This window comes from Pagrus pagrus, assembly GCF_965226575.1.
Source record: "Pagrus pagrus genome assembly, chromosome: 4".
Taxonomy (NCBI): domain Eukaryota; kingdom Metazoa; phylum Chordata; class Actinopteri; order Spariformes; family Sparidae; genus Pagrus; species Pagrus pagrus.
Window position 1 is genome coordinate 3,508,443 of NC_140188.1, and position 27,799 is coordinate 3,536,241.

The following is a 27,799-nucleotide window of genomic DNA, read 5'->3' on the forward strand; positions in this document are numbered from 1 at the left end:
TAAATTGTTTAGAAAAGACGTTTAAACCATTTTTTAGGCTGAAATCTTCACTCCTGTCCTGAACACGTCAGCTCCGTCCTGTCTCTGCTGCCACACTGACAAACACTCAGGTGACGCAGATTAACTTCAGTTAAGACACAAACGAGGCCGAGAAGTCAAACAAGGAAACGTCTCAACATTTATTCATAATATAATTTCTGTGCAATAATACAATGTACAAATAATCTTTCTGTAAGTATTACAATCCATATAATATTTAAATTTGTTGGCACAAAATAAAACAGAATACATTCAAGGTCTGTGAAGGCGTCAGTTGCTCTGCAGAGGTCAAAGAGTGACAGAGAGGGAGGCAGCAGGTGGAGAGGCGATCAATCACTGATCACTTTCAGCTGATCGGGGGAGTTTGGTCCAACGTCTGCGAGTATTTTATACATTTATTTTTTTTTGCAGGCTGTGAAATGAAAGTTATCATTTGGATAAAAAGCACCTACGTGTCTGCAGCGATGCCACCAGGGCGATAAAATGATCTCAGGTCAGTAAACAGAAAGTCTTTTCACTGCACATTGAAATGAGTCTGAACACTCTTCTTCTTTTTACTTCACTCAGCACTGAATGACCACAGGAGAAACACTTTACAGACTGTTTGGTTTCCAAGCATTTAAAGTCTCTAAATATCTGCTGTACACTAAATCAACAATCTGTTTAAATTAACATATAACATGCTATCAGCGTCTGCTCCCGAGCGTCCGACTGGATCCACAGCACCGCGGTCCAGTTAGACTCCGAGAGAGACGCTGGGCACGAGTCTCAGGTAAGAAACACAACAGCATGAACCGGACTTCACAGAGAAGCCTCGGTCAGGCCCGTCACTGACGGGAAGGATGGACCACGTCTCCAGAACAACACTGAAAACACACACACACACACACACACACACACACACACGCACAGGCAGGCACTTACACTTTACGTGACTGCTCTCATGTGAAAACCTCATCTTTTCAGTTTGGGTGATCTTCTTTTAGCACTGCGAGGAACTTTTAACTGGTTATGAAACAGTCTCAATTTAAAGGGACAGTTCACCCCAAAATGTAAAATCCGGTGAAAGTCAGGTGAAGTTTCGTAGTCCACAAACTATTTCTGGAGCTTCACAGCGAAACAGAATTGCAGCATCGTAGCTGGAGACTAAAAAAACAACCTTAAAAAACATGAAATGGCTCCATACAGTTTGCTTAATGTTATTTACACACTTAACACGCGGACAAGCATGTGCACCCACAAGATTTCAGCTTGATGTAAAAATCATTTTGAGACCTCTGGGTTTCCAGAGACTTGGGTTACCTGGATGAGCTGTAGGAGCCATTTTATGTATTCTTGGTTGGTTTTTTTTACATTTCAAACCTTTAGTTGTTCAGGAGGATGCTGCTGGAGACACTGTTTTTGCTGTGAAGCTTCAGAAATGGTTCGTGGACTACAACACTTCACCTGACTTTCCATCAACATGGAGGTGAAGAGATGATGACTGAGTTGTAACTGTTGAACACTCGCTGGCCAGATTAAGATGGTGCTCATACCACTTTTATCCACAGGGGGCGCCAGAATCAACACAAATAAAAAGTTCCTTGAAGCTGCTTTAAACTGAAGATTTTCAATCAATCTTCTTAAACAATGAAATTAATTGTAATCAAAGTATAAAAAATACAAGGTTTTCACCTGACAGCACATAAACTCCCCCTCTGCCTCAAACATTCAAACAACACATGATACAATCAACATTTCATCTATAAATGAACTTTAGTCCTCTTCATTCAGGTCTTTGTGACGTAACAACTGGCCAATCAGAGCTTATCAGCTTGGTCTAAATAGCATGTGATAGGACAGAGCGTCCTGATGCTGGTGAGCTGCAGCCAACCAGGAAAAGTGCATTCAGCACAGGAATCTGCTGTCAGTCATGTTTGTGATGTTTGTCAGCTGTCGTCGGGCTGCAGATTGAACCGCGCTGCAGCAACCAGCTGTCAATCAAAATCTAGCCTTCATTGCTAAACACCTGCACCGTGTGTGCCACATATGAACGCCACAGTCTGTCGATCAAGTGTCCTTATCGTCTGAAAGTGCAACACGTAGCTGCCGGACGTCCCCGTCGCTCATCCTGTCTCTGGGATGTGATGATTGGATCTCCTCGTAAGGGGGTGGGGGGTTGTCGGGGCTCTGATTGGACAGCAAGGGGCGATGGCTGCCGTCCGACTGCGATGTCTGGTGACAGCCGGGAGCCTCCTGAGATAACAGGAGCTGGGTGGGGCCCGGCGCTGAGCAGGCGGGGAGGCGCTGCCCCCAGCTGCCGTACACCGCCTCCTCGTAGGACGGGAGGGAGACAGGAAGTCCGTCCACCATCAGGTCGAGCTGGTCTGAGGAGCGACGGCTGCTGGGACGAGAGAGAGAGAGACAGTCATTTCATGGTTGTGACGTATATCCTGACATCATAGGAACCTGAATCTCTTGTAATATAAAGAAATCATCATTTTTAGGGTTGAAATGGGGGGATGTCCCCTCTGATAACAGCAGGAGTTTCCCCTTGTTGTGAATCACTGCAGTAAATAATCTTCTCACCCGTGTGATTGGCAGGGGTAGAGGCGGGACTTGACGACCAGGCAGGCGGTGGTGGTGAGCAGGAAGATGGACACGCCCACCGCTGTCGTCGCCATGCTGGGCATCGAGTCGTTCACCCTGTCGTCAGAGTTCATGTTGGGACCCTCTGAGGAGGAGAGAGACAGACGTTGAGAACAGAAACAGCTTCTCGAGACACACAGCAGTCACTTTGAATTTTGGCTCTTCAAAGAACCAGCTCTAAGCTCACGTTGGTGCTTCACTGAGTGACGAGCTAACGTAGCTAACGGTTATCTAAGACACTGAGGTGTTTATCACATTAAACAAAGATGGCTGATAAATACTATAAAACAATATTTACAAAGCTAACAGGCAAAAGTGAAGTAACCAACGTTAGCGTAACCTTTAAGGGCTTTTCATCCTTATTTTAGTTAGCGTTAGCTTTGTATGCTGTTTAAATTGGAGGAAACGTCACTGTTAAAGTGACAGGAAGTAAACAGGAAGTTAGCAGAATAAGCAAAGAGAACAAACACTTTGTGGTTCCAGCTTCACAGATTTGAATTTTTTTTTAAATAGACGTGTAGATTAAATATTGTGGGGTTTCGGGCTGTTGGTCAGACAAAACGAGCAGCTTGAGGACGCCAACTTGGACTGAAACTTGCATTTTCTTCACTTTATTTTGAAATGTATTGGATTTAAATGGTGAATCGATAAACGAACATGGAAGCTAATCATTAATTTCAGCCCTGGGACAAAATAAATCTGAAATCTGGCAGTCTGGTGTTTGCATTCACCTCCTACATATCATGAGATAAAATCTTTGTGTTGCACCTCTGTGGAAAATCCCAGGTATTCAGGCTCCACAGTCTGAACAGACACAAATAATCAAATAAAACATCTATGAGAGGAAGTTCTTTATCGACTTATGTGGTTTGTCTGTGCCCGTGACAATACGGCAACAGTAGCTTTCCATGAGGCTCTGAAGGCGACGACGCAGAGGAAATGTTTATTGGTTATTATGGTGGCTTCGCCCGCTTCCTCGTTCTGCGCTCTGACTTCCTGTCACAGCGGGTTTTCAGTGAATGGCGACAGAGGAAGTCGGAACTGGTCTGAGGAAAGTAAAGCTTGTAGAGCGTCTGCAGCCGCGTTTCTGTTAAGTAGGTCAAAAGATAAACGCGAGCTGCTGCTGCTGCTGCTGCTGCTGGGTAAGTATTAGCGCTGTGATGGCGAGGTGACGCCTGATGCCACCCTCAAAGACACAAAATGAAGGTCAACTCTTCTTCCTCATTTTATTGATGAAACACAGCATGTAGAATCAGATGTGATAACAGGGAGTTTCATTCACTTGTGAGATGAGACAAAGATTCAGGATGTTTGATGTTGCTGCAGAGTAAATCTCCCCTGAGAAGTCTCACGCAGCCGGACCATCTCACGTCTGGAATCATATTTTAAGTTTAGGTTTGGAAATGACACGCCGTCTGCTCCCTGAACGCCCGAAACAAGAAGGAACCATCATAAAGCGACTAATCGGCCTTCAAAACGCTGTGATGAGTCATTAACACATTATAAAGTGAGGTAATTACTGAGGAATGCTGTGACCCGGGGCTGCTGGGAAATGTCACAAGATGTTTGGAGTTGTTGAAGAACGTAATGACGGAGGGAAAATCTAATGTTGCATGAGTCCAGACTCAGAGAGCGCAGAGAGCAGATCTACTAACCTGTTTGTTTGTGCTGCACATGACTGAAATATTCTCTCCTCTACAAATCACCCAAAGCATTTTGTTCAGGTAAATATTGAATTTAAAAGGTTTGTATGATGAGACGAGCCCCGGAGCGGTTAAACACTGAGACGCCCAAACATTGACTAACAACTAGAAGTTCATGGAACAGAAAAACATGCACACGGGTGAAGTCAGACTTTCCAGCCCCTGTTTACCGTCTTATCTAAAACCTACCCAACTACATGTTCCTAACAGGATATGAACCTCAGTCTGAAGGGTGAGAGTCCTGACTTGAAATTGAAATGATGCTCCTGGAACAAACGCCAACACGGCAACATCTGATAAACCACACCACCATATATTGAGTATGCCGGGAAAAGATTTAGGATGCCCCGATAAATAGTAACTTAACTGCAGTGAGGCAAAAACACCAGGACGTCTGACTGTGACTGGTCACTTTTTGCAGTAAACAATCCTCTGCACAGAAGGAAGATACAAAGTTGTATTCATGCTGCAGCTACTGTTCGTACTAAAAGCAAAAAGTAAAAGTGACAGTTTCCTTTTTTCTCTGTTTCCTCATCAGCACATCTTCAAGTTATGAAGGGATCAAGCTGAACTATGAGCTTACTGTCATCAGTAACTGTCTTTTAATAACGTAAACACACAAACGTCTGAGAAAAACAACTCAATAAAAAGAACAACCCTCGACAAATGCTTATTTCTCCAGCCTGCTGTTTGCTGAGGCTTCTCTCAGAACAAAGAGACTCCCGGTACAGTGTTATTTGGCAGCGAGCAGCGTTTGAGTCACTGTAAGGCTGCGACTCACAGTTATTGTCATCGTAGATCAAACTGTTTGTCCTAATTAGTTCTTCTACAAAATGTCTGAAAACAATGAAAAATGTCTGTCACAGTTTTCCAGAGCCAAAAGAGAATTATTTTGTCCGACTAACCAAACAAAAACTAAGAAAGCAGCAAATTCCAACATTTGAGAAGCTGAAACCAGAAGATGTTTTTGGTTTTCTGTTTGGCTAATCAATGAATGGATTGATCATTTCCATTTGACAGTCAGTCAGTGGATTCACACCTCATCACAAGTCTCTCAGGCTGAACATGATTAATCCTGGCAGAGAAATTCACTTGTTGCACCTGAACATTTTGTAAATACTGACTCAAACATGCTCCCATGATAAAACAGATTCAGAATCTTCTTACGTTTGTTGGGGACGCAGGCCGGTATCGGGCTCTGCCACTTGCCGTGGCGACACCTGGAGATGCGGACCTTGGTGCTGAAGCGGTACCCGGGCTCACAGAAGAAGTGGATGGAGCTCTTGTGGGGGAACCCTCGACACGGAGACGGGTCGCAGCGGAAACCTCCATGTTCGGGCACCAGAGGGTGAGAGCAGTTACCTAGCCGGCCTGTAGAGATCAACAAAACACAGCGATGAGAAAAGGCAACGTTCAAGATTATAAGTCTAGTCAAGTCTATTATACAACTATTTCTATCAGTGAAGGTCTATATCTGTGCCCTCTTCCCTCTCTGCAGCACTTCTTCCCGTGCATTTGTTTTCTTTAACCACTCTGGAGGTGATATTCACACTCCTTCCCTCCACATGCTGCCACCTCCAGCAGCTCTGATAGCTTCAGCTCAGTTTGCATCGTGAGAACTATGATTTATTCTCATTTTGTGCTGTAAAGTAATTATTCAGTCCCTTCAGATGTTCTCCAGCTGTTTGAGGTAATTGTATCACCATCCTGTAATTAGTGTGTGAATAATTCCTGGATTTTAAAATGTCACAATGAGCACATGTCAGTAATATTTTAGGGAAATAAAAAGAGGGTGGAGACGTTGGTTATTTACTGGCCAGCTTCGCAATTTTGATAAAGAGAAGAGCGAGCTCCTGCACACTTCCTGTTACTTGCAAAAACATAACTGGGTTTGACCTGATGAGGATCTAACGGCAGAAAAGTTGTATCACCATAATCTATAAAGGAAGTGTGCATGAGCTATCTCTTCTCTTTATGAGTTTTCCTCCTACACAGCTACCTCGAGGAACTGAAGGTGTGCGTGAGCCTCTACAGCCAAGAGCTGAACTGTGAATGTTTGGAAATTAAGGCCCAAAATCCTAAACGTGTGATTCTTGTCATCGTTGATGTTGTTGCTTGAGAAGAGCAGCACACAGACATGATGTCGAGTGAGTGTGACACCAGCTGGTGCAGGGTGAGACGACAGCGAGGAGATATTGATTCTGTCAACAAATGTGAGAAAAAGGCTTGATAGAGGGTCGGGACTACGTTTCAAGACACAAGATTCAAGATCAATTTAACCTGGATGACCTGATAATAAAGAAGTAAAAAACTAATTATTTGCAGTAGGGAGTGGAGGATGGAAGCTGCAATGTGGTCTGGTGGTACAGCAGGTTGCCAGACACCAGGTACTGTACTGTGCACACACATGCTGATGTGAACGCGTGCCTGACAATGAGCTGTTCCCGCAACTCACTTCTCATTTAGTGAAAAGCATCCACACCCACTTCAGCTTTACCCGATGGGCAGCTTTGCCAGAGCAGCCACACAGTTACCCACTTCCTCCATTTCTTCGCCTAAAAAAAGTCTGCGTCTGCAAAAATGCTGGTTTCCACTGCCTCTGCACGCTCCTCAACCCCAAACATCAACACGAGAAGAGTAGGTCAAGTGTGAGAGTAGAAACTCACTAGAAAATGTGTCAGTGAAGCCGCAACGAGAAAAGCATCAACTTTCAACTAGGAGATAAACTTCATCCGATGGTTTCACAAGATTAGAGAAGAAGCTATTTTAAATTGAACTGTTTTGTTACTCACACGGTTAGAAAAAGGGAAGGAGAGAGAAAAGAGTTTGACCGACGCTCCAGAGAAGTTATTTAACACAATACAAACTCTGTGTGAAGTTCACGGTTCTGATAAAAAGAGGAAGAAGCCGAGAGTACGTTTCAAACATGTACGGCGGCTGCATCCTGCAACAGGCTGCCTAAAGTTCATTTAGTGTTTCACAATCAGTCATCATAAAGAGCTGATAACACTGCGTGCTTCGGTCCAAACCACCGGCAAACATTACAATTAGACTCTGTGGGACGAAGGTTTTGAGGTTGCTTCAGGATTTCACTGCTGCGGTTGAATCGTCACTTTAATTCTGTCTACACGGTGACGTGGAGCTTATTCTCTTCTGTCTACATGGAGCAGTTATTTTGGCAAATATTTACCTGTTTGCTCAAAAAATGAAGGTGAAACCATCGTAGAAACTAAACTACCCAGAGGTGTGAGGGGTGAGGGGTGAACAGGTGGGGTCAGAGGTCGTACCTGCGGCGAGGAGCGGCGAGGAGGCCAGGAGGAGGAGTCCACACACCAGACTGATGCGTCCACACAGCCATGGATACGAGACTGAGCCAGACATCAAACCAGACTTCCTGAAAACACAACAGAGATGAAGAGTCAATAAAGTGCAGTCACCACGTAGCAGACAGGTAAGATCATAAAGGACAAAACAACCACAATAAAAGCATCAGTGTGAACTTCCTGCCTGTAGATCCAGACCTTCTGGAGGAATAAACACATCAGATTCTGTTCTGATCCGCTCAGAGATCAGTTTAGGATTCAAAAGCTGATTTATCTTCACTCCTGTTTATCAGCCTGACTGCAGCAGTGATCACCTCCACCGTCAGGTGTCTGCTCTGAGATGTTGACTGATGCTCATTTTGCTTCGCTGGTCTTGAACACACCATTAAACAACCACTATTTTTATTCATGTTACGTCTCGTTGGCTGACTTCCTTCCTCACTCTCTGATTCCAAATAAAACACACTGCTACTCGGAGTAAATTTCTCAAATTTCTCTGGTTTGAACATTGTTCTGGTCAATTTTAGACATTTTAATGCAGAAATCTTACGTATTGTATCTTTAACTTCACACTGAGCTAATGTCCGGTCAAGTTTCTTAGAACAGGAAGCAGAAGTCACACCTTCTCTCTTTAAAGACTTTAACGCGGCACATTTCTGAAAATACAAGTGACATCACAGCTGTGAAAGGACAGGAGGGTTTTTTTTTTTGTGTTGTCAGCTGTGAACCAGCCTGTTGTTTGCTTTAATCCAGAGCAGACTGACAAAGCCGTCCTGCCGTTGTGTTCACTCACACCTGTCAGCTGCTGAGTGGCACCACACTCACCGCTGCTGTCTTCTCCTGCTGGTCACTGAGCAGCTGCATTGACGAAGCTCTTCATTTTGATTTTTACAAACAACACCTGACAGGTGAACCTCTGACTTCCTGTCTGTGGCCTCCAAAACCTCCAGGATAAACTCTGACAGCAGCGTTCAACACGCAGACGTGTGTTTTCATGTGCATCACTATAAAAATATAATAAATCCCTCATGTAATCAACAGACATCATTTTTTCAAAATGTTCCTATTTCGCTTTACTATAGACAATAGACACATTGTAATAGAGCTCTGATTATACATAATCAATAAATCTTCACATGTATTATGACACATTTCCACAATAAATGTTAACGGTGAGTTTCCTCTGGTCGCTCTAACTCCAAATGAAGCTTCAGTGAGTGATGAAGTTGGTAATAAAACGTGAATTAAACTTGACCCGACCTCGTCTGGAAACATTTCTGCATGAGTCACGTCGATAGATTTTCTTCAGCAATGTCGTTTGTGTATTAATGAAGACAACAACTCCCACGATCCTTCTTTACCTCTTGTTCCAGGTCTACGCTGGAAGTTATTTATCTGAAAGCATTTTTCACCAGAAGAGACGAGCCTTCTTTCCATTTTGTGCAATAAAGCAGCTGCTGGTGAACTCCACTGTACTTTTAAATACCAGTAAGAATCAGTCAGTATTTCACTGGAACCTGACTAAAGTTAAACTACAATGTGTCACCACAGCTTCCCATATTTTAAAACAATGAAACAAATGCTAGTGAATCTGACCAGCTGGCACAAGATGTAGATGAACTGATATGAAGTAAGAAGCAGCACTGTGATCTGACAATAAAAAGACCTTTGCTCGTTGCTCCTGTGTTCGGCTTCTTCTTCTTCTTATCTCCCCGTTAACCCTTTACAGCACGACTGTAAACCTGTCCCGACTTCAACCTTTCAGTCGACTGATACTGAAACTTTCACCTCAATGTTTTCTGTGTCAACACTGACCATACTGACCAAAACCATCACATCTGACAGCCGACAGCTGAGCAGCACCAAAACTTTCTTCATTCTGAAACCACAACAACCTTAAACTCTTTCTCCAGATGACTCGCTCTGGTTCGCCCCAGACACGCACTTCCTGTCAGAAACAAGCGCCAACAGAGCCCAAACCTCTGCCAGAGAGCCCGTCTAAATGCCACCGTGTGTGAGAGTGTGTGTGTAGGTGTTGCTCTGCTGCCTTTAGTGTGTGTGTAGGTGCTTTCATGTCAGGAGAGATGCCAGTCATCTCTGGAGCAGCGAGGGAGGGCCCCCTGCCTCAACATGGCAGTCACGCTTGGATGAGCACACACACACAAACACAAATACACACACTCACATGCCGTCTATAGTTGTGAGGGCCCTCGTTGACACAATGCATTCCCTCGCTCCTGACTCCAACCATCACAACTACGTGCTGAAAGCTGACCTGAGTGGAGCTGCAGCAGCAATCAGCTCATTTGTTGATTATCATCAACATCATCGTTCAAGTAAAACTGTCAAACATTTTGTGGTTCCAGCTTCTTAACTGTGAGGATTTACTGCTTTTCATTGTCATTAATGACAGTAAATGAAGAGTCTGTGGGTTTGAGACTGTTGGTTGGACAAAACAAGCAATTTGAAGACGCCACTTTGGGTTTTGGGAAATGGATTGGAAGTGATTTATGGATTGCAGCCCTAAACCTGACTCTAACCTTCACCTTGAAACCAAGTCTTAATCTTGGAACGGTCCTTTGAAGACGGGCTGCAAATAGTGATTATTTTCATTGTCAATTTTCGCAGCAACTGATTGTTTGGTCTATTACACGACTCAGAACCAGTTAGAGATATTGGGATATGCAATCAAAGTCAAATGAAATGTGTCGCATTATTTCTGGGGACCAATTGATGCAAATGTCAAATGTCTTGTTTTGTTCACAGCCCAAATATAAATATACACAGAAGAAAGAAAATATTCACATTTAAAAAGCTGGAATCAGAGAAATTAGACTTGTTTGATGAAATCAATTAATAGATGATGAACATTCAATAGTTGACATCTTATTGCTTGATTGTTGCACGTCTTTGAAGTTGTGAGGAAAAGTGTCCACACAAAGCTGGTTTAAAGCATAACTTACACACAAACACACCCCCTGAAACACACACACACATTCACAGCTCCTTCTTATGTGACCACAATCTGCGTGGGTGATCTGAATCTTAGTCATCGTGGCCCTCTGCGATATTATAACTTCTGCTGAAATGTTTGTCAAGTTGGAAACAGAGCTGCTGCAGAATTAACGTGACGACAGAGAAATTCTTCCAAATGCGTTCAGCTCCTTCTCACGACAGAGCTGCAGGTTGAAACGCTGGAGCATTTTGGCTTCTTTGTTTCCTTTTTTTAACCGCCGTTACGTAACAAGCCAGTGAAAAAAAACTGCTTGGCTTCACTCGCACCGCGGTATCACGAGCGTATTGATAAAAGTTGTGTTGAGAGATGTGACGCATCGACTCCGCCACCATCAGAATCACTACAAACATCATTCTGGCAACGCTTAAATGTCAGCGTTGCCACAGCTTTTAGTGTCAGCTGGCGCAATCTGGCTCTGTTTTGTTGGAGGGCTGTGAAGACAGAGTCTGACTGACAGCTTCACTACAGGTGACTTCACACTTCAGGAGGCCGGGCGTCCTCCTCTGGCGCAGCTGCATTTTTAGCTTCTGACAAAAATCTTCAACAAGAATAATTCCTGGAGCAGGTTTTACACCACCTGTGTCTCAGAGCTCCTCTCCATCATCGACACCTCTCTTCATACTTGCCAACCCTCTTGGTTTTCCCTCTCCCAGTTTCCTCTGAGGTTCACAGTTCTCCTTTATTTCTTCCGATTTGTCCTCAGTGAGAGATGCAGACAAAGAAATGCAGAAGAGAAACAAACACTTCAGCAGATTTCAGACGTCCTGGAAAGAGGATTTCCCAGGTCTTATATAAGGTTTGAAAGGATGCATTTTGTAATAAGACGTAGGGAAGTGGCAAAGCAAAAAATGAATGAATGAATGAAATTCATGCAAATGCCAGAGGGTTAGGGTTGCTGCCGGTTATGAAGTGTCTCGAGGAAACACACTTTGACACGACACCGAGCCTCTCCGCTCAGTGGAGGCCGGGTCTCTGGATCTCAACGTTTCCTGTGGAGGGATCCCAGACGCCTGCTTCTGTTTCCAAATCCTCCATATTTTTGAGGTCTCAGGGTTGTCGAGTACGCCTCTATCCCACCATTGAGGCGGATTTAACACCCAACGGTCACAAAGCTGTTTCTTTTGTATAAAAGGTCACTGATGTTAAACTGATTGAGGATTTAATGGCAGCTCACGTGTGCACACACTGAGCGGTGACTCAGATAAGAGAGTCAAACCACGGCCCCAATCACGTCTCGTTAAATGACGTTAAGTAACGCTCGCTGCTGTAAACACGCTGCCTGGTAGCTCTTTCTTGGAAATATTTTCTGGCACACAGGAAGTGATGCGTTTTCTGTTTCCAGCCACAGCAGCCATTTGTTGGCGCAAACAGAGGAAGAGCTGGTTCGTCAGCCAGAGCGATGAGAGCACAACCAGCACCTTCAGGAGAAACTTCCACTGGGAAAATCCCAGAAAAACCTGCTGCAGGAAGCGTCATCGTCATCGCTGAACAATAGAGATAAGAAACATGACGATGACCACTGGGAGTCTGCGTTGACTCAGTCACGTCGTAGTAGTGTCTTCACCCACTGAACCACATCTGAGTCAGTCTGGTTGATCAGTGACTTCTGATCCGACTTGTTGAACTTTGTTCTTTCTGCTCTGCTGCTGCTGATTGTTGAAGGTGTGAAATAAGCAGGTGCAGAGAGGACGAACCCTGCAGAGCGTCAGGGTGTTGTTTTCTCTTTATTAAAGGAAAACATCTAGTTAGTGAGTCAGTGACTATTAACCCCGATGTTTAGAGTCAATCTTTAACCGCTCAAAAAACAAACCGAGCACAATTCTTCATCTTTCCTAATTTTATGAGGTCTGAGTCTGAGTGTCTCCAGCTGATCTGTGACTGATGTGAAGTTCAACTGACCTGAAACATGAATTAAACATCAGGTGAAGGGTTACTACCTCTTCCACACTTATCTATAGTCAGGGGCTTTAAATAGGCTGCAACAAACATTTACCTCCATTATTGATTAATCTTTGGATTATTTTTGGTCGAGAACATGGTGAGATGACATCTTCACGTCTTGTTTCATCCACGACACAAACATATTCAGTTTACTGTCACAGACGAGGAAGGAAACCAGAACATATTCACATTTAAAGAAGCTGGAGTCAGAGAATTAGTCAAACTGTTGATAACTCAAATATCAGAATATTTGATTCATTCAATGGTTGCTATCAGCTGAAACCAGATCTCTTGATCAACTAATCAGTTAATTGTTAACATTGCTGAGAAATGACTGCAAGCCCCTCAAACCTCCATAACTGGAGTGGATCACTGTGGATCCCTCTCACACCTCGGGGACCTGCTCAGTGAATATATATCATCTTAAAAACCCTCAGCAGTGAGGAAGTTAACCAAATTTCAACATAACACAAACGTTTCCCACGGACCACACCTTCAAAACTTCCTCTTACACCAACAGACTGACTGTAAACCGGAGGGCAGCGGGAGGTGAGGCAGCAGGTTGAAGGGTTTGTGATGCTCTGAGCACAACACAATACACACTGAGCACACACACACAGCACACAGTGGAAGTGCTGATGTTGCATTGCGGGTTACATTGTGTGTCTGTCTGTGTGTGTGTGTGTGTTGTTATAATGTGATGAAACAAAGGCCTAAACGCCCTCATGACTTAATCAATACTTCAAAGTAAGTGCTGGTGAAACATGGAAGGAACTTTTGAACGGTCTCAGTTTCATGCTGACGCGTCTGTGTGACCGTCGGAGAGCAGACCGGCTATTTCTGTGATTATTGCAGTTATTTTTTATTCCTGCCAGCGGGTCGGGGCGGATGAGTCACAAAATGAAAACTATCCTTTATGGCAGATTACTGAGGATGAACTGAGGCGTCTGCAGTGGATCATATTACAGTTATTAATCTTAATCTTACACAGTTACTGACCACATCCTGCAAACAGCCGTGCTGAGGAAAGTTAAGTAGTTTTGAATCAAACGCTGCGTCTTCCTTTCACTCGCTTTCAAGCCAGACCACCATCTTTACCACAGGTGCCGGTGGAAACACTACCGCTTGTGTCCACAGGGGGCGCCAGAATCAACAAAACATTTAAGTCCTTTGTAGCTGCTTTAAAGCTGCATTATGTAGGAATTTAAGTTAATAAATTAGTATCAACCGAACGTGAAGTAGCCTAATAACAGTTGTGACGTCATGACTTTGGCCGACCGAGCCGGCTAACGTCCGTTCAGCTCCCGGCTAACTTGAGCGGGGAAAAAATAATTTGGCTCTACTAGACTTCCCAAATGATATTGGACCGAATGTCTCAAATTATGACGGTGAAACGAGTCATTTCTCCGGTTGTGACACATTATTAATGTATTTATTACAAGTGTTGGTGAGTTTATCGCTTTTAAATGTGTTTAAACCGTTAAAGACAAACATAAATAAAGTTGTGTTGAATTGAATTGCACTTAAAGGAACAAGTCATCAACCTACAGTCTGAAGTGTGAGTCAGGTGGCAGCTCTTGAGGTGAGGGAGTCACACACACACACACACACACACACACACACACACACACACACACACACATACACACACACACCTGTCCAGCAACTATTTCTATTATTGATCAATCTGACAGGTAAGCCTTCAACAACAGAACAGCTGAGTGGACAAAGACTGAAACAATCAATCACAAGTCAGATTATCATCAGATTATTATTCTGCAGATTGATTTATCGATTAATCAGCTAACAGATCTAATAACGACACAAATAAGCTCTGAAACCCTCTGAAAGCTTCTCCAAGGAGCCTGAAACTCCTCCTTGAATTAATCCTTGGAGAACCTGGATGACTCTCAAGGACTCCTGGAAACCTTGAGCTGAATATAGTCACACAGTTCATCATGTAAAAGGCCGTTTTTGTTCCTCGGCAGGTGAATGAATGAAGCCTGATGAGCTCAGATCAGATCTGTGATTATTAACTATCAGGCCCAGTCTTTATCAATAGCAGATCAATAATTAATCGGCACCGACTTCATGTTTATGATTTCGGATCACAGTGAATGTGAGCGCTGTGTGAAGTCCAGCACATCCACCTACTTCCCCAGAGGAACAGACGAGCAGCGCTCCTGCCTCCACACAGTCAGTCACATCGATCTGCTATTGATTCTGATCACCGATCGATCAGCTGCTGAAGTTAAAACACCGACACCTCCTCCCGTTGAATGGAGCGCGTGAAGCGGTTAAAAACGGAGAAAACGTCTCACCTGAGAGCCGCGAGGGAGGCGGCAGCGGTGAGATCCTGAGCGGGGGAGGCTGCCCGGGCTGCAGCGGAGGTTCGGGTCGCGTTGGCGGACAGATGTGAGGGTGAGGAGGCGGGAAGGTGGATCAGGACTCCGATCGCTGCTCCTGCTCAGCAACAAGTGGGACCTTTTCAGCTGCTCTGCCCTGACTCATCGATCAGCTGTGCTTGACAGCGACACGCTGCCCTCCTATTGGCTGCTGAGGGATGCCAAGCACCGCCCACCTGCGCGGCTCCGTCATGTTCTGGAAACACACACACACGCACACGCACATACACACACACACACACAGTCACTCCACAGTTAGTGAGAAAAAGGAAACTGTGGCCAGTCCCCACACAGACACAGAAATAGATCATAAACAGATAAGAAACATTAAAAACAAAAATAAGATTCCTGGAAACATTTTTCTGATGAAAACCACAAACTGATGAGTTCATGTTAGCGTGGCACCTGTTTCACTGTGTTTCACACCTGTTCAAACCAAATGAAAGGCTGCACAGGAGCTACATGCCAACACATCTTCATCTTCATCTTGCCTGTTGTGCTTTGTATCCGTCTGTAATGTTTTGTCGTGGGTCGCTACGCTGGATGTCACTCGGCTTGTGGAGCCCAAAGCGCTTAAAACAGTGACGTGTCTTTCCAGAAAGCATGACTGAGTTATTCAAGATCATCCACAGACCTCGCTGTGAGCAGTTTCATGCAGGAACTATTCAGTTTCTACTGAACGACACTCACCAACCGTATGACAGTAGGAGGAAATGTGCAGGCTAACTCGGTTAACTCAGACCATCTACACAGCGGATCTAATGAGGGCGATCTGGATACAGAGTCGGAGCCAAGGCCCCGCTCAGAGCTGCTCAGTGGCACATGAGGCCAAAATGGTTCAACTTCCTGGGTGTGAGATCACTCAGACCTTCTGCATCGCGGTGGGTTAGGTGAATCGAAGTGGCCGATCTGTGTAACTGCATCATCACGTGATGCACCGGAGCCAAAGCAACTTTTCCCATAAGCTTATATAGTGAAAGAAGTGCCTGTAAAACGGTGGATACATTTTTTGAGCGTCACAAACCCCCAAAATGACTCGTTTCACCGCCTGAGCCTGATTTCATTTGTAAAGTCGTAACATTAGCTAGCTCGGTTAGCTTAGTTAGCTCATCCATAAGTAGATGCATGGTTCCTTCTGTGCGGTGATACATAAAGAAATAGTTCCTGCATGAAACTGCTCACAACAAAGTCTGTGGTTTGTCCTCAGTAAACAGACCATTGTCTCAGGAAAGAGACGTTTCTGTTGAGCTGCCAAGTTTATGGCGCTTTGAGCAACACGACCAAGTTCTGTTATAATGGAGAAGAGACAGCTGACATCTCCAACACGCTGCAACTCAACCGAAACAATCAGGAAGGATGAAAAGGTCTGCAGGCAGGAGGAAATGTGTATTTTAGATTTTAGGGTGAACTGTCCCTTTAACTTGTTAGCAGGCGAACACGCACTGGTATTTATGCACGTCATGGCAGTAGTTGTTGAGATATCCTCCAACTGTTTGTTTTTATTTCCCTTAATTGAATCTTTGAACCTCAAGATATCACAGAGTCATTAAAATACATATCATATATCTTAAATCATGCATCACATCCAGTTATCACCTTACTCAGTTTAACTTTCAGTGTTTACTAGTAAACAATAAGCAGTTCGTCACATTGTTATGGACTGGTGCTCTGTTGCCACATCAGTAAGTGATGACCTAGTTTCATGTGTTATGTGACCAAACTAAATCATTTTCACTTTGACTTTAAAAAAAAACTACAAACAATAAAAATCTCCATCGTGTGTTGTTACAGTGATCGACCTCACATTTAACAATAAACTCTTAGAAAGAAATGAAGCAGCAGAAAACTTTCTTCTTCCTTCTTCTTTACTTTCTCTGCTGCCGAGGTAAAAACAAGACATGAGCTCACACGTGGACCACAAAGTCAGCTGTCCTGTGAGCTGTATTAGCTCTCGTTGTTTGTGGCGTCCCGCCTTCAGTCACACTGTTGACAGTAAAAGCTGAGGAGCTGCAGTCTGCTGCTCAGACGCTTCCACTGACTTTGACGGAAGTGCTAAAAATAAAAAACGGTGCTGACTCGTGCTGTAATACGTGCAGAGGGTTTTCTCCACGGTTTCCACTGATGGCTGGTTTACAGTATCAACTCATCAGGAAGCATGTGGGAACGTTATCAGGCCTGTAATTAGACCGTTAGGTGGTGACTGAAGGGCGACTTTCAACTTAGACCTCATCATGACAACATCAGACACAGTGGAGCCGAGTTTATTGGATGTCGGTGCATCATTTCCTCGTCCTGTAATGACGACTAAAGTAAAGATGCTCCATCAACAGTTGAGCAGCAACTGTTGGTTTGTATTTCTTTTCTTTTCTGTGAATAACAGTCGATTCTGAGCTGCAGGTACAACAGCAGGCACTTCAAACCTCTATAATACTGTTACTTAGTGCCTGAATTGTGATTATAAATCCCAGAGCACTGCAGTTTTCTTTAAACAACATTCAAAACAGGATGTGACAATGTTAGTGCAGTGATAGTGGTTTTCAGTTTCAAGTTTGTTCATAAAGGTCTCTGCAGCCACAGATACAGTAATCTCCTATGATCTACTGTACATTTCTAAAGGAAGAGGTGGTTTTTGAAGATTGCAAAATGATACAAGAATAAACGGCTCTCGTGTACGATCAGTTTGCATCATTGCTTTGGTGCTGAGCAAATACGAGGCAGGGGAAGTAGTGTAGTATGATAGAATAATAGGTATTTAGTTTAAATTGTCAATAAACTATTTTAAATCTGATTTGTGATCTGAGTCAGATATTGTTTTCCTTCAACGCTGCTGTCACAGTGTAACACGAGTTAATGTTCAACACTAACGTACTGAATGTAAATGTATTCATGTTGACATACTTCTTGTGGCATCATATAATCCAACAGTCATCTTCAAATGTACCCTTTTCTTTAAAAATTAGCTTTTTGCATGTGATATTATAAATTAATTCTTTGAATCTCAGATTATTTTTCCCATCAGTGGCTCGAATACTGTAAAACTCATGAATCACAATATCAGCTGCTCATTTTTAACCATTTCACCAGACGCCTGTGACTTCAAGTGCAGCAAGAAACACTCCAGATGAAGATGAAGCAGCATGTAGCAGCTCAGACTGATCAAAGTCGAGTCTGATTAAAGACACTGAGATGTCCCCAAAAGGCCACCGTACAGAGACTAGATCTGGTGATTTACAACACGTGCGTCCATGTTTTGTTTCTTAATGTCTGAGAACATCTGAAACAAAAGCCAAACAGAAAACAGACACCATGGATGACTTTTACAAAATCTGTATTTGCAAAAAAAAAAAGTAAATTTTGCAAAGTGAAGTCTATGTTTTTACAATACAATACAGTGAAGTTTACAAAAACAAGACGGTGCAGGAATCTGATGTTTGACAAAAACATGTCAACGCTGCAACAGATGAACAAAATCAGCTTTTACACAAGAGGCGAGTCAATGAGAGTCATTAACGATCCGTCAGAGAATTATTTTGCTTGTTTTGTCACAGATTTCACAGAGCGGGCTGCTGGTTGGTCAGTAGTGGTCCAGTGACACCAGATCTGAGCCTCAGTCACCACATGTTCACTGCCGAGTCCTGCACGGGTTTTTTCCAAGAAGCAAAGACGACTCACAAAACAGGACAATCTTTAAAAATGTCTGACAAGATGCCGCTAAGCAAGGCACTAAACCCTGAAGAGCAGCACCGGAGCTGCTCATTGGCTACTAATAATGAAATATTCTGGAAGCTCTGTGGTGCTGACAGAAATGAATCCCAGTGGTCCTGCTTCTTGAAAAACCCCTCTGGCCTGGACCTCCTTCAGAAAGGTGAGAAGAGCGCCGACGTCGAGGCGCTCGAACGTATTTTAAAATAAAAAACACCCTGAAGAACCCTCAGTCTGAAGTGGTCTCAGCTATTTAAACTGTCAGGAATGTTAGAGAGCTTTTAAACTCGTCAGCCAGAAGATGCAAACACCCCTCAGCATAACAACTACATCAAAATAACTTTTAAAAATGTGAGATGAGAAGCGTCACGGACTCCTTTCACCTTCTCCCACTGTCGTAGTGTCGAGTCAGAATTATCTGTCAAGTAGTGATTGTAAATGTTAAGGCATGAACTCATAAACATACTCCCACAGGACACAAACACACACACACACACACAAACACATACACAGCAGTTGAATCTGGTCCATCACAGTCGACCTACAGAGCAACGTCAGTCCACCTGCAGTGTGATCAGATTTGGGATTTTCACATTGATAATGAAATGAGAACAGATCAATGGGATGAGCCACAACAATAAAACAACAGCAGGAAGAACAAGGGACAGAAAACATTGTTTGTGAAGTCAAATGTTTGGAGATAAAAGTTGAAGATTTACAAGAAAGCGATGTGGGTCTGACCGGTAATCAACCTCTTATCTCAGATACTGAAATGAAAATGAAGGCAGTTCGGTGGATGAGTCGATAAAGAGTCAAACACAAGTCAAAAGAGAAACTGTAGGCTGCAGTGTGGACCTGTCTGTCTTGTCAAAGTGAAACTACGACTTCTTGTGATATTTTTCACTTAATGATGATCTTTTCTTTGATTCTCGGGGCCTCTTTGGGCAAAAGATGACAATGGTGAAACCACGTAAACTTTGTTTTTAGTGCTGTATCACCAGACTACAGAGCAGCTTCTTATCACAGGTTTTAAGTTTATGAAATGAAAATGAATCCGGTGGGTGGATGAGTCAATGCACAGACATGTAGGACGGTCAAACACAAGAATATAAACTGTAGGCTGCAGTGTGGACCTGTTGGGAAATTCTTAACCTCTTTGTTTTTAGAAAGACTAAAGAAGAACTGAAGGCAACGAACTTTACTGAAGCACTAACTTTTTGACGGCAGTTGAGTGAAGGTGAGAATGAGCCTTTAACTCTGATGAAGACTGATGAAGTCCTTAAATTAAGTCCATTTGCTTCATTCACATCAGGCCTTTGCCTTTCACACAGAGCACCAGACAATCAACTCCCGATGAGACAGATGAAGTGCATTAAACGTCTTTCATCTGTTATTTTCTTCCCATCAGTAGTTCTGATACTGTCAAATGTACAAATCCCAATATTTGCTGGTCATTTTTACCACTTCACCCGCCGCCTACTGCAGGGCCTCAAAAAGTACCACCAGAAACAAAGTCTTTTTGTTGTCAATCCCTGAAAAACTAAATTATTTAAAACACAAGCAGTCTGAAACTAGTGTGATCGAATATTCAGATGTGAGATTCTGACTGTGAGGAAGAGAAAAAAAAAAGGGAAATTCAAAGTGTGTCATCTTGAAATATCACAAACTAAATTACTCGAACTTCCTGATTGTCTTTCAGTCGATCATTTCTTTCAGCTCAGCCATCATCTCTCTGATTAGAAGCGAAAGGCCACAAACACAAAACATCACAACTCGTTTCATAATCAGTGAGTCATTATCGGGTTGTCCCACTTCTGACGACAAACGGATCCACAAACTGACACAGCTGAAAATTTACTATGTGCTGAGCTGCCAAGAGACAAAGTACAAACGCCTACCAGAGTGTTTGTTAAGGAAGAAAAGAGGCAGAGACAAAGAGACAAACCATTAACCTACGTTCAGCCTGGGAGCGTTCACCTGATAATACATGTTTGTAGGAGGTGGAAACTGCATTCTGTTAATAGTGTTTTATAAATGCACAGTCCAGAGACAGCACAGCTCAGCTTTGTACAAATATCACTACAGCTTGAAGCTACAGAGAGTATTTTAAGTAAGTATTTTCACTGTGGTTTAAAATGCAGCAAAACAGATTCAGCATCATCTCGGTTACCATGGTGACAAACGCCCCTGAACACCCTTCAAACCACAGTAGGGCTGCAACTAACGATTAATCTTTAAATTATCTCGTCTAATAAAATGTTGGAAAATGGTCGAAGATGAAAGTCTTAGATTAGTGTCAGAGTACAGAAACTAGAACATTTTCAAGAAGCTGGAATCAGAGAAGTTTTAAAAACGTCTTTCCTTCAGAAATTTCTCCAACCGAGTAATTGATTATCAAAAGAGTGGGCGATTAATCAAACAGTTGACGAGTATTAAATGCAGCCCTCGCCCATAGCTAGCTGTGCTCATCAGGAATTATCAACTTTTTTTTTTTTTACTTTCAGCTGAAGAACAAGTCTTCATGCTGCTCAGTGCTGCTACTCATCGTACAAGGCCTCAGTGTTCGGTTTCTCATGAAGAAGCAGGAGAGCTGGAGAACAATGTGGGGCTGCGACTCTCCATTATTTTGATTATCGATTGATGTACCGATTATTTTCACGATCAATTAGGGCTGGGTATCTTAAACATTTCTTAGCAACAATAGGCCACCAGTATCGATACCTAGACCGTTTTATTAAATTAGATCATGGCAAAACAAGCATGCTGCATGATTAGGAGGCCAGTGCCATCAAAGTACTGAAGTCCGATACCCAGCCCATTGATTAACTGAATTGTTTTTCAATTAAGAGCCAAAGAAATGGGAAAAATGCTCGTCACAATTTCCTGGCGCCCAATGTGACCACAAATTGTTTCTTTTGTCCAACCGACAACAAGACTCTTCATTTACAGTCATAAATGAAAGAAAAAGCAGCAAACCCTCACATTTAAGAAGCTGGAACCAGGAAGTGTTCGACATTTTTACCTGAAAATCAACTGAAACTATTAATCAGATTTTTTTTTTTTTTAAACAATTGGTGGCTAATTTTCTTTGATAAACTGATGACTGAATAGTTGCATCTCTAACACAGTGCAGCTAAAGCTACAGTGTAGTGTATATGTATGTAGAAAAGTACAGTTAGTGTGTTACTCCATCCAGACTACTCCTCCGTTTGTAGAGTTACAGTTTGTATCCCTCACTGGAGACAGCACCTAACAGTGTGAGAAAACAGACTGTGGTTCTGGTTCAGAAGTGTTCTGGGTTCAGAACTGAAAACTCATTGTAAAAAATGCTACTTGACTGAGGTCTGGTCTGATGGGAGGAGGCTCTCTGCAGCAGCTGAACTGGAAGACATAGAAGGACTGGAAACAGCAGCCTTGGCTCAGAGAGAGGAATGTGTCTGCAGGCTTTGTTGATGTGCATCTGTGTGTCGCGTCACCTCGACAGGGATGAATCTGTAACGGCTTTATCTTTGATTTCATCTTCTGTCTTAATGACTGTTCAATGCAACGAGGTACAGTATGAAAGTACAGATGCGTGCTGATAAAGACGCCTCCTGTTCCAGCCCGAGGAACATCAGGGCACCGGTGGGCGGATAATAACAAGACCTGGGCCAAACTGAACTGTAATTAATTCTCCGTGGGTTCATTTAGACGGCTGAGGCGCTCTGTGGGTGATTTCTTGAAAGCGATTGGAAAGTGAATTTATTGTGATTTGCAGCGAGCGATCAGTCAAACACCTTGTGCTCCAAACAAGTTACAATAAAGTGATTAACTCCACCGTGAGAGCAGTTTTCAGCCACTTTAGAGAAGTCACTTGAACAATTTGACACAGGTCTGATATTTTTGTTAGCTCGTGTGTTTGTACATTATTAGCAGCTTTTACTCACTAGAATTCAGAATGGATTTTCATTTAAGTGTTTCCTGCCTTCTAAGTACTTCTGTTATCTTTTTGTCCTCTGCCTAATGGTCCATTTTCACAGAGCACACATTCACACCGACTAAAATGCAAACACTAAAATAATAACAGATCCCATATCTTTACACACACACATTAGGAGCATGACCGACACTATTCATCGGAGGTATAAATCTAAACAAAGCCACTTTTCTTGTTGATTGCTTCTTGCAGAGAGTTTTCCTTTGTCGTTTATCGCCCTTACACTATGAAGTGGATTCAGGAGCGTTCTGCCGGATGCATTAACCAGGCAATCAAACATTAATCGATTCAATCAGAAAACTGGGTCAGTAGAAGAACACGACGAGCGCTCCTCCACGTCAGCAGCAGCAGCAGCAGCAGCTGAGTGTTTGTTGAAGCAGAGTGATGATGTTACAAGGAAGCGGACATGTACCACAGAGTAAAAACAACCTGTGATTGCCTGGAAAGCAGCTAATGTTAGTTTTCTACCTCAGAAGAATCATTAGTTAGGAAGTGATTCAACTCTATCAGCAGAACCAGTAAAACAGAGCCTACTCTTCTAAAACAAGAAACTGGTGTTTGATTTTATGATGTTCATCTGTTTTTGGGGTTGTACTCTTGTTCTCTTTTTTTCTGCTTTTTATGTTTCTGTAAAACCTTTCCTGCTCGTCCCGACTGACATCTTGGCCGCTGAGGTTTTGTGATTACAAAGTCCTGTCTGGTCGAGTCTTTAAAAAGACAAACAAACAACAACATAAAAAGTCTAGTGTCTATGATCTGCGTGCAGGAATCAACCGGGAGTGCAGCTTCTATCTCTCATCGACAGTGCTTTGAAAATCATCACATCTCTCTCTAAAATAAACCAGGAAACAAATCATAATAATAATAAAAACAATCACAAAATAGAGATAGTAAAACATCAAAACTGATATATCTCTCTATGTTCATTGTACTTACACAGGAAGAAAGGAATGAAATAAGAGAAAAAATCATCTGTTAAAAAAAACCACAACTCCAGTGTTTACCTCTTGACTTAGTGTATGTTTGCTTGTTTACAACAGGAAGCTAGTATTTATATGGCTACAAAATAAAAGTCTGTTTGACTCATTCGTGAGTCAAAAGATTTCCTCCCTCAGTAGTTAAGTTCTGGGCGTGGTGAGGAAAACGTCCACGTCTGGGATCAGACGTCTTTGTAGTGAGAAAATTGGGCTTCCAGAGTGTCGAGTAGTGAGATTAAAACGTCTCTTAAATCAGCCAACGGGCTCACGGCTCCTTCAAAGCATCCGACTGGTGTGCAAAACCCCACCGTCACTCTTAAAATCCAGGTAAGATCCAAATGGAAAAATAAAAACAGCCACAGTCCTTCAGCTTCTTCCAGGTCAGGCCCTTCAATCAAAACAAACTGGCAAAAATCACTTGACAGGCAGGTTGTGGCTTCTCTGCTCGTCTCTCCTCGAGAGAGAGCTCTCACACACTCACACACACACACTCACACACGCGTATGAGCCATCAAACAGCGTCATTAACAGTGTCAGCAACATATGTTGGCAGACAAACACACACACATACACACCGCCTTATTGCCTCTTTTTGAGGGGATACACTCCCCACAGTTCAGTGATTCACATAAGAAAAACAGAATACTCCTGCACACCCGTTTACACTCTGCAGCTCAGCTCTCAGAGTTTTACCCGACCTCTCGTCTGTGACCTCTGACCTCTGAGGGCCCCTCCTCTGTGTGCAGGAGTATTCTGCTCCATCTGAACCTGCACACGCTGCCCTCCACTGTCCGGAGGTCTCAGTGTCACATGTCTCATCTCATCCTGTTCTGCCTCATCAGAGGGACGATGCAGGATGGCGGACCCGCCTTCGTCAGGAAGGGGTGTTTGAGGATCTCGCTGGCTGTAGCCCTCTGAGTCGGGTCTCGCACCAACATCCTGTCCAGGAAGCCCTTGAGCAGAGGGGAGACCTGGGAGAGAAATCATCCAGAGTCAGAGTCAGTCAGGTGTTAATGATAGGCTTGTTAAGGGATAATGTATTTTATTCTCTTTGGCACAACATGGGAAATGGCTCTGTTTTGAACCACATGCAGACGGTTAACCAGGTGCTTTTAAACTAGAGTTGATTATGAAATAAAGAGCGTCTTTTATCATTAATCAGGTATCTCCCCCACAGTTTGCATAAACTCAATATCAGGACCTGTTCAGTGAATCAGACTGAAAATAACTCGCTTTTCTAGACAGAGAATTTCGATTGAAGGCTCAAAGGCAGAAACTGAAACACAGACTGTACCTGTTTATTTTAGTATCACTTCAGGTTTGACTTTGGCTTGAATTTAGAATTGTAATCAGAAATGTTGACATGAATGCAGAAATAGCAGAAATAAATGGATTTCTGACGTGCACCCGCAGTCAGTTTTCTTCAGGGCTCGCGCAGCTTTTTAAGAGAAGAATTCGAGCACTTTCAAGGTACCTAAACCAAAGATTTCTAGACTCTAAAGCCTATTTTATTACATCTGATCTTTTTTAATAAATGCAGAAGTTTACAGAATTCCTTTATACCCACACCAATCAATGTATGTTGTCACTTCTTGTTTTCACCAGCTGTTTCTATTAGCTGTGCTTGTGTGGGATCATTTCATTCCAAATATGAAAACATTTTGTTTTACATGTAAACTTTACAATTTAAATTCAGCACTTTCCAAACTTTCAAAGACTTTGTAAGAACCTGTTTTGTTTCATTTCTTAGTTGTTTGTTTTGCAACTCTCCACCAGACAATCTACCCAAACTACCTTCTGACTGCTTAATGGTCAGACGAGAATACAACACAAGTCATAGTGAGTCAGGAGTGTTATTACTCTTCAGCTACTCCGATCTATGCCACACATTTCTCATCCTACTGCCTTTATGAATTACAGGCCATCATAAGTCTAGTGACAGTGGAACATGCATCTGTGCCAGGTCACTGTTCCTCAAAGGAGCCAATAAAGAGGAAGTCAATTAAAGGTCATAGATCACTCAACACTGCTTCAGTGTCTCTCAACCTCGAGGCATCTAAATACCTGCTGCAGTAAAAATGACACAGGCTATAATCAAACCTTTCCTCACAGCCAGTGTGGTTACAAACAAGACCAACCACTAGCTGACACAAAGGATTCATGTTATTACACCAAACGATTAATGATAACAAGCCGTGACAGCGTCGGTTTTCACATTGTGCATATGTGTCATTGCAGCAAAATGTGTTTCCGGTGACGCTGATTGTCGCGGAAGGACCACAGACATGGTTTTGAGTGTTTTGCCATGTGTGTCTGTCTGTGGACAGACTTTGTCACTGCGATAGCATCTCAACCATGTGAGACTTCACTGGTGTGTAGTTGTGATCAAAATGAAGGCTGAGTTGGACGATGGGTGCGGTGTGATCCATAAGTACTGAATACTCATGTAATGATTTAGTAATCACTGGCTGGAGTGTCATCATGTTGATGGGTGTTGCGGCTGGTATGATTTACATATTTAATCGCAGGGTAACCACAACACCAAAGAGAGATAAAAAAAATGATTTGACCCTTTGTTGATGGCCTAAGGACATCTATGACATCTGCTAATGGTGCTTCAGACAAGCTGCTCTGGTCTTTGTACCTTGTGCAGGTTTTTCAGTTTGGGAGGCAGGTTGTCTCGGATCATTTTCATGGCTTTGAGCGGCGGCTCGTTGAAGTACGGCGGCTCCCCGTCCACCATCTCTATGACCATGATACCCAGAGACCAGATATCCACCTGGACAATTTAAGAAGAGACAGTCAGCAGGTAGAAGAGCTAGTATAAATGTAAAAAAAAATCAAACAACAGTAAAATCCTCAAGGAAAAACAGTGTGAGTATTACCTCTGGTCCATAAGGCAGTCTGGAGATGAGTTCTGGTGCCATCCAGTACGGTGTTCCAACCAGAGACTTCCTTCTTTGCACTTCCTTAGACACCTGAGCACAGAAACCAAAGTCTGACAGCTTCACCTGGAGACAGACAAAGAGATGAAAAGAGGAAACATCAATGTCAAGATTAGTTTTTTTTTTTTTAACAGAAAGTGCACAACATAGTGATCGTGACTTGTAATGAAATGACTGATCTGGTTACAACTTTCATAACAGAGAAGCAGGAGTTGGGTAAACTTGACATGCTGAGACAAGCTGGTCCCATGTGATATAAAACTGTAATCCTACCTGGAGGACAATAGGCTAGGGGAGATGACTAATAAACCACATCGAAAATACAGCAGAAGCCAGAAATAGTGGAGGGTTGGGTTTGGTTAATCCCCCCAAACTGAAAAAACTAAACAAAACAAAACAAGACCAAAACATACGTGCTGCAGTGTGAAAAACTGCAATGATACAGTGCATCTAAATCTTCTGACACCGAGACGATAAACCAACATTACAATATGGAGCGTCAAGACCATCCATACAGGAGGACAGCAGTTACAGCAGTGGAGATAGCAGGTGCAAAATAACTAAAGTGGGACTGTATGAAACATGATGGCAGTCAGGGCAGATTAAACTCAACAGTGGTGAGTCCATGCTCTGCTCAGGGCACCATGAAGACTCTGCACCAAACACACAGAGAGGAGGGTTCAGTAGGGCACTCAGCAGCTGGAAACCCATTAAGTCAACGATGATTACAGCAAAATTTCAAACTACATATGAGAAAATAAACCTTAAAATAGAACAATGCCTGCCCGCACCGATGACATCGATGTTGAACCAAAGAACATGGCATGTGTCTATCCATCCACTCTATTCATACATTTTACAGCTTCACAAAGCAATCATGAACTGTTCCTGATGATGTTACAGGGCTGAAGAACAAAGTAGAGGAATGTCCAGCACTGAAGTAAAGTGGTTCACTCACAGTGTATGTTATATTAAAAGCTTTCATCATAGAGCATTTAACTTTTGATTTTCGGGCAGATGTAGCAAAGTTCAAGAAAAACAAATGATGTGGTTCAGTAGCATGAAAATGTTGCACAGTTTGCATCTTATGCTTCAATAGTCGAGTCTGTGAAATGTGTGCCAGGGTCCTGGCTAACATCCACCC

General features: G+C 43.0%; 2 protein-coding genes across 4 annotated transcripts in view; both read right to left on the minus strand.

Moving 5' to 3' along the window:
• Positions 1-165: 165 nt before the first annotated feature.
• LOC311255558 (sushi domain-containing protein 6) lies at positions 166-15,137 on the minus strand. 2 transcript variants are annotated; one of them, XM_084350133.1, is made up of 5 exons: positions 14,972-15,137; positions 7,658-7,764; positions 5,538-5,741; positions 2,608-2,752; positions 166-2,419 (listed from the first exon to the last, which is right to left on the minus strand). In XM_084350133.1, the coding sequence occupies exons 2-5, from the start codon at positions 7,749-7,751 to the stop codon at positions 2,089-2,091; spliced, it is 774 nt and encodes a 257-aa protein (XP_084206259.1). In that variant the 5' UTR covers positions 7,752-7,764; positions 14,972-15,137; the 3' UTR covers positions 166-2,088. The 2 variants fall into 2 exon arrangements, with proteins under 2 accessions (XP_084206259.1, XP_084206258.1); XM_084350132.1 differs by having other exon boundaries at positions 166-2,422.
• A 3,229-nt stretch (positions 15,138-18,366) lies between these two features.
• Positions 18,367-27,799, minus strand: part of pak4 (p21 protein (Cdc42/Rac)-activated kinase 4) — a 34,783-nt gene continuing 25,350 nt past the window's right edge. For both annotated transcript variants that reach the window (XM_084352025.1, XM_084352026.1), the window contains exons 9-11: positions 26,596-26,721; positions 26,355-26,489; positions 18,367-24,681 (exon numbers count right to left, since the gene is read on the minus strand). In XM_084352025.1, the coding sequence (XP_084208151.1) occupies positions 24,526-24,681; positions 26,355-26,489; positions 26,596-26,721 (417 nt within the window). In that variant the 3' untranslated portion in view covers positions 18,367-24,525. The remainder of the gene's footprint in view (positions 24,682-26,354; positions 26,490-26,595; positions 26,722-27,799) is intronic.

Bases quoted from the DNA above. Each gene is read 5' to 3' on its own strand.
- LOC311255558 (XM_084350132.1), bottom strand. From the start codon at position 7,751: ATGTCTGGCTCAGTCTCGTATCCATGGCTGTGTGGACGCATCAGTCTG. The intron at 2,753-5,537 runs GTAAGAAGATTC...TCTCCTCCTCAG, and splicing joins GGCCTGCGTCCCCAACAAAC to AGGGTCCCAACATGAACTCT. The intron at 2,423-2,607 runs GTGAGAAGATTA...CTCTCGTCCCAG, and splicing joins TACCCCTGCCAATCACACGG to CAGCCGTCGCTCCTCAGACC.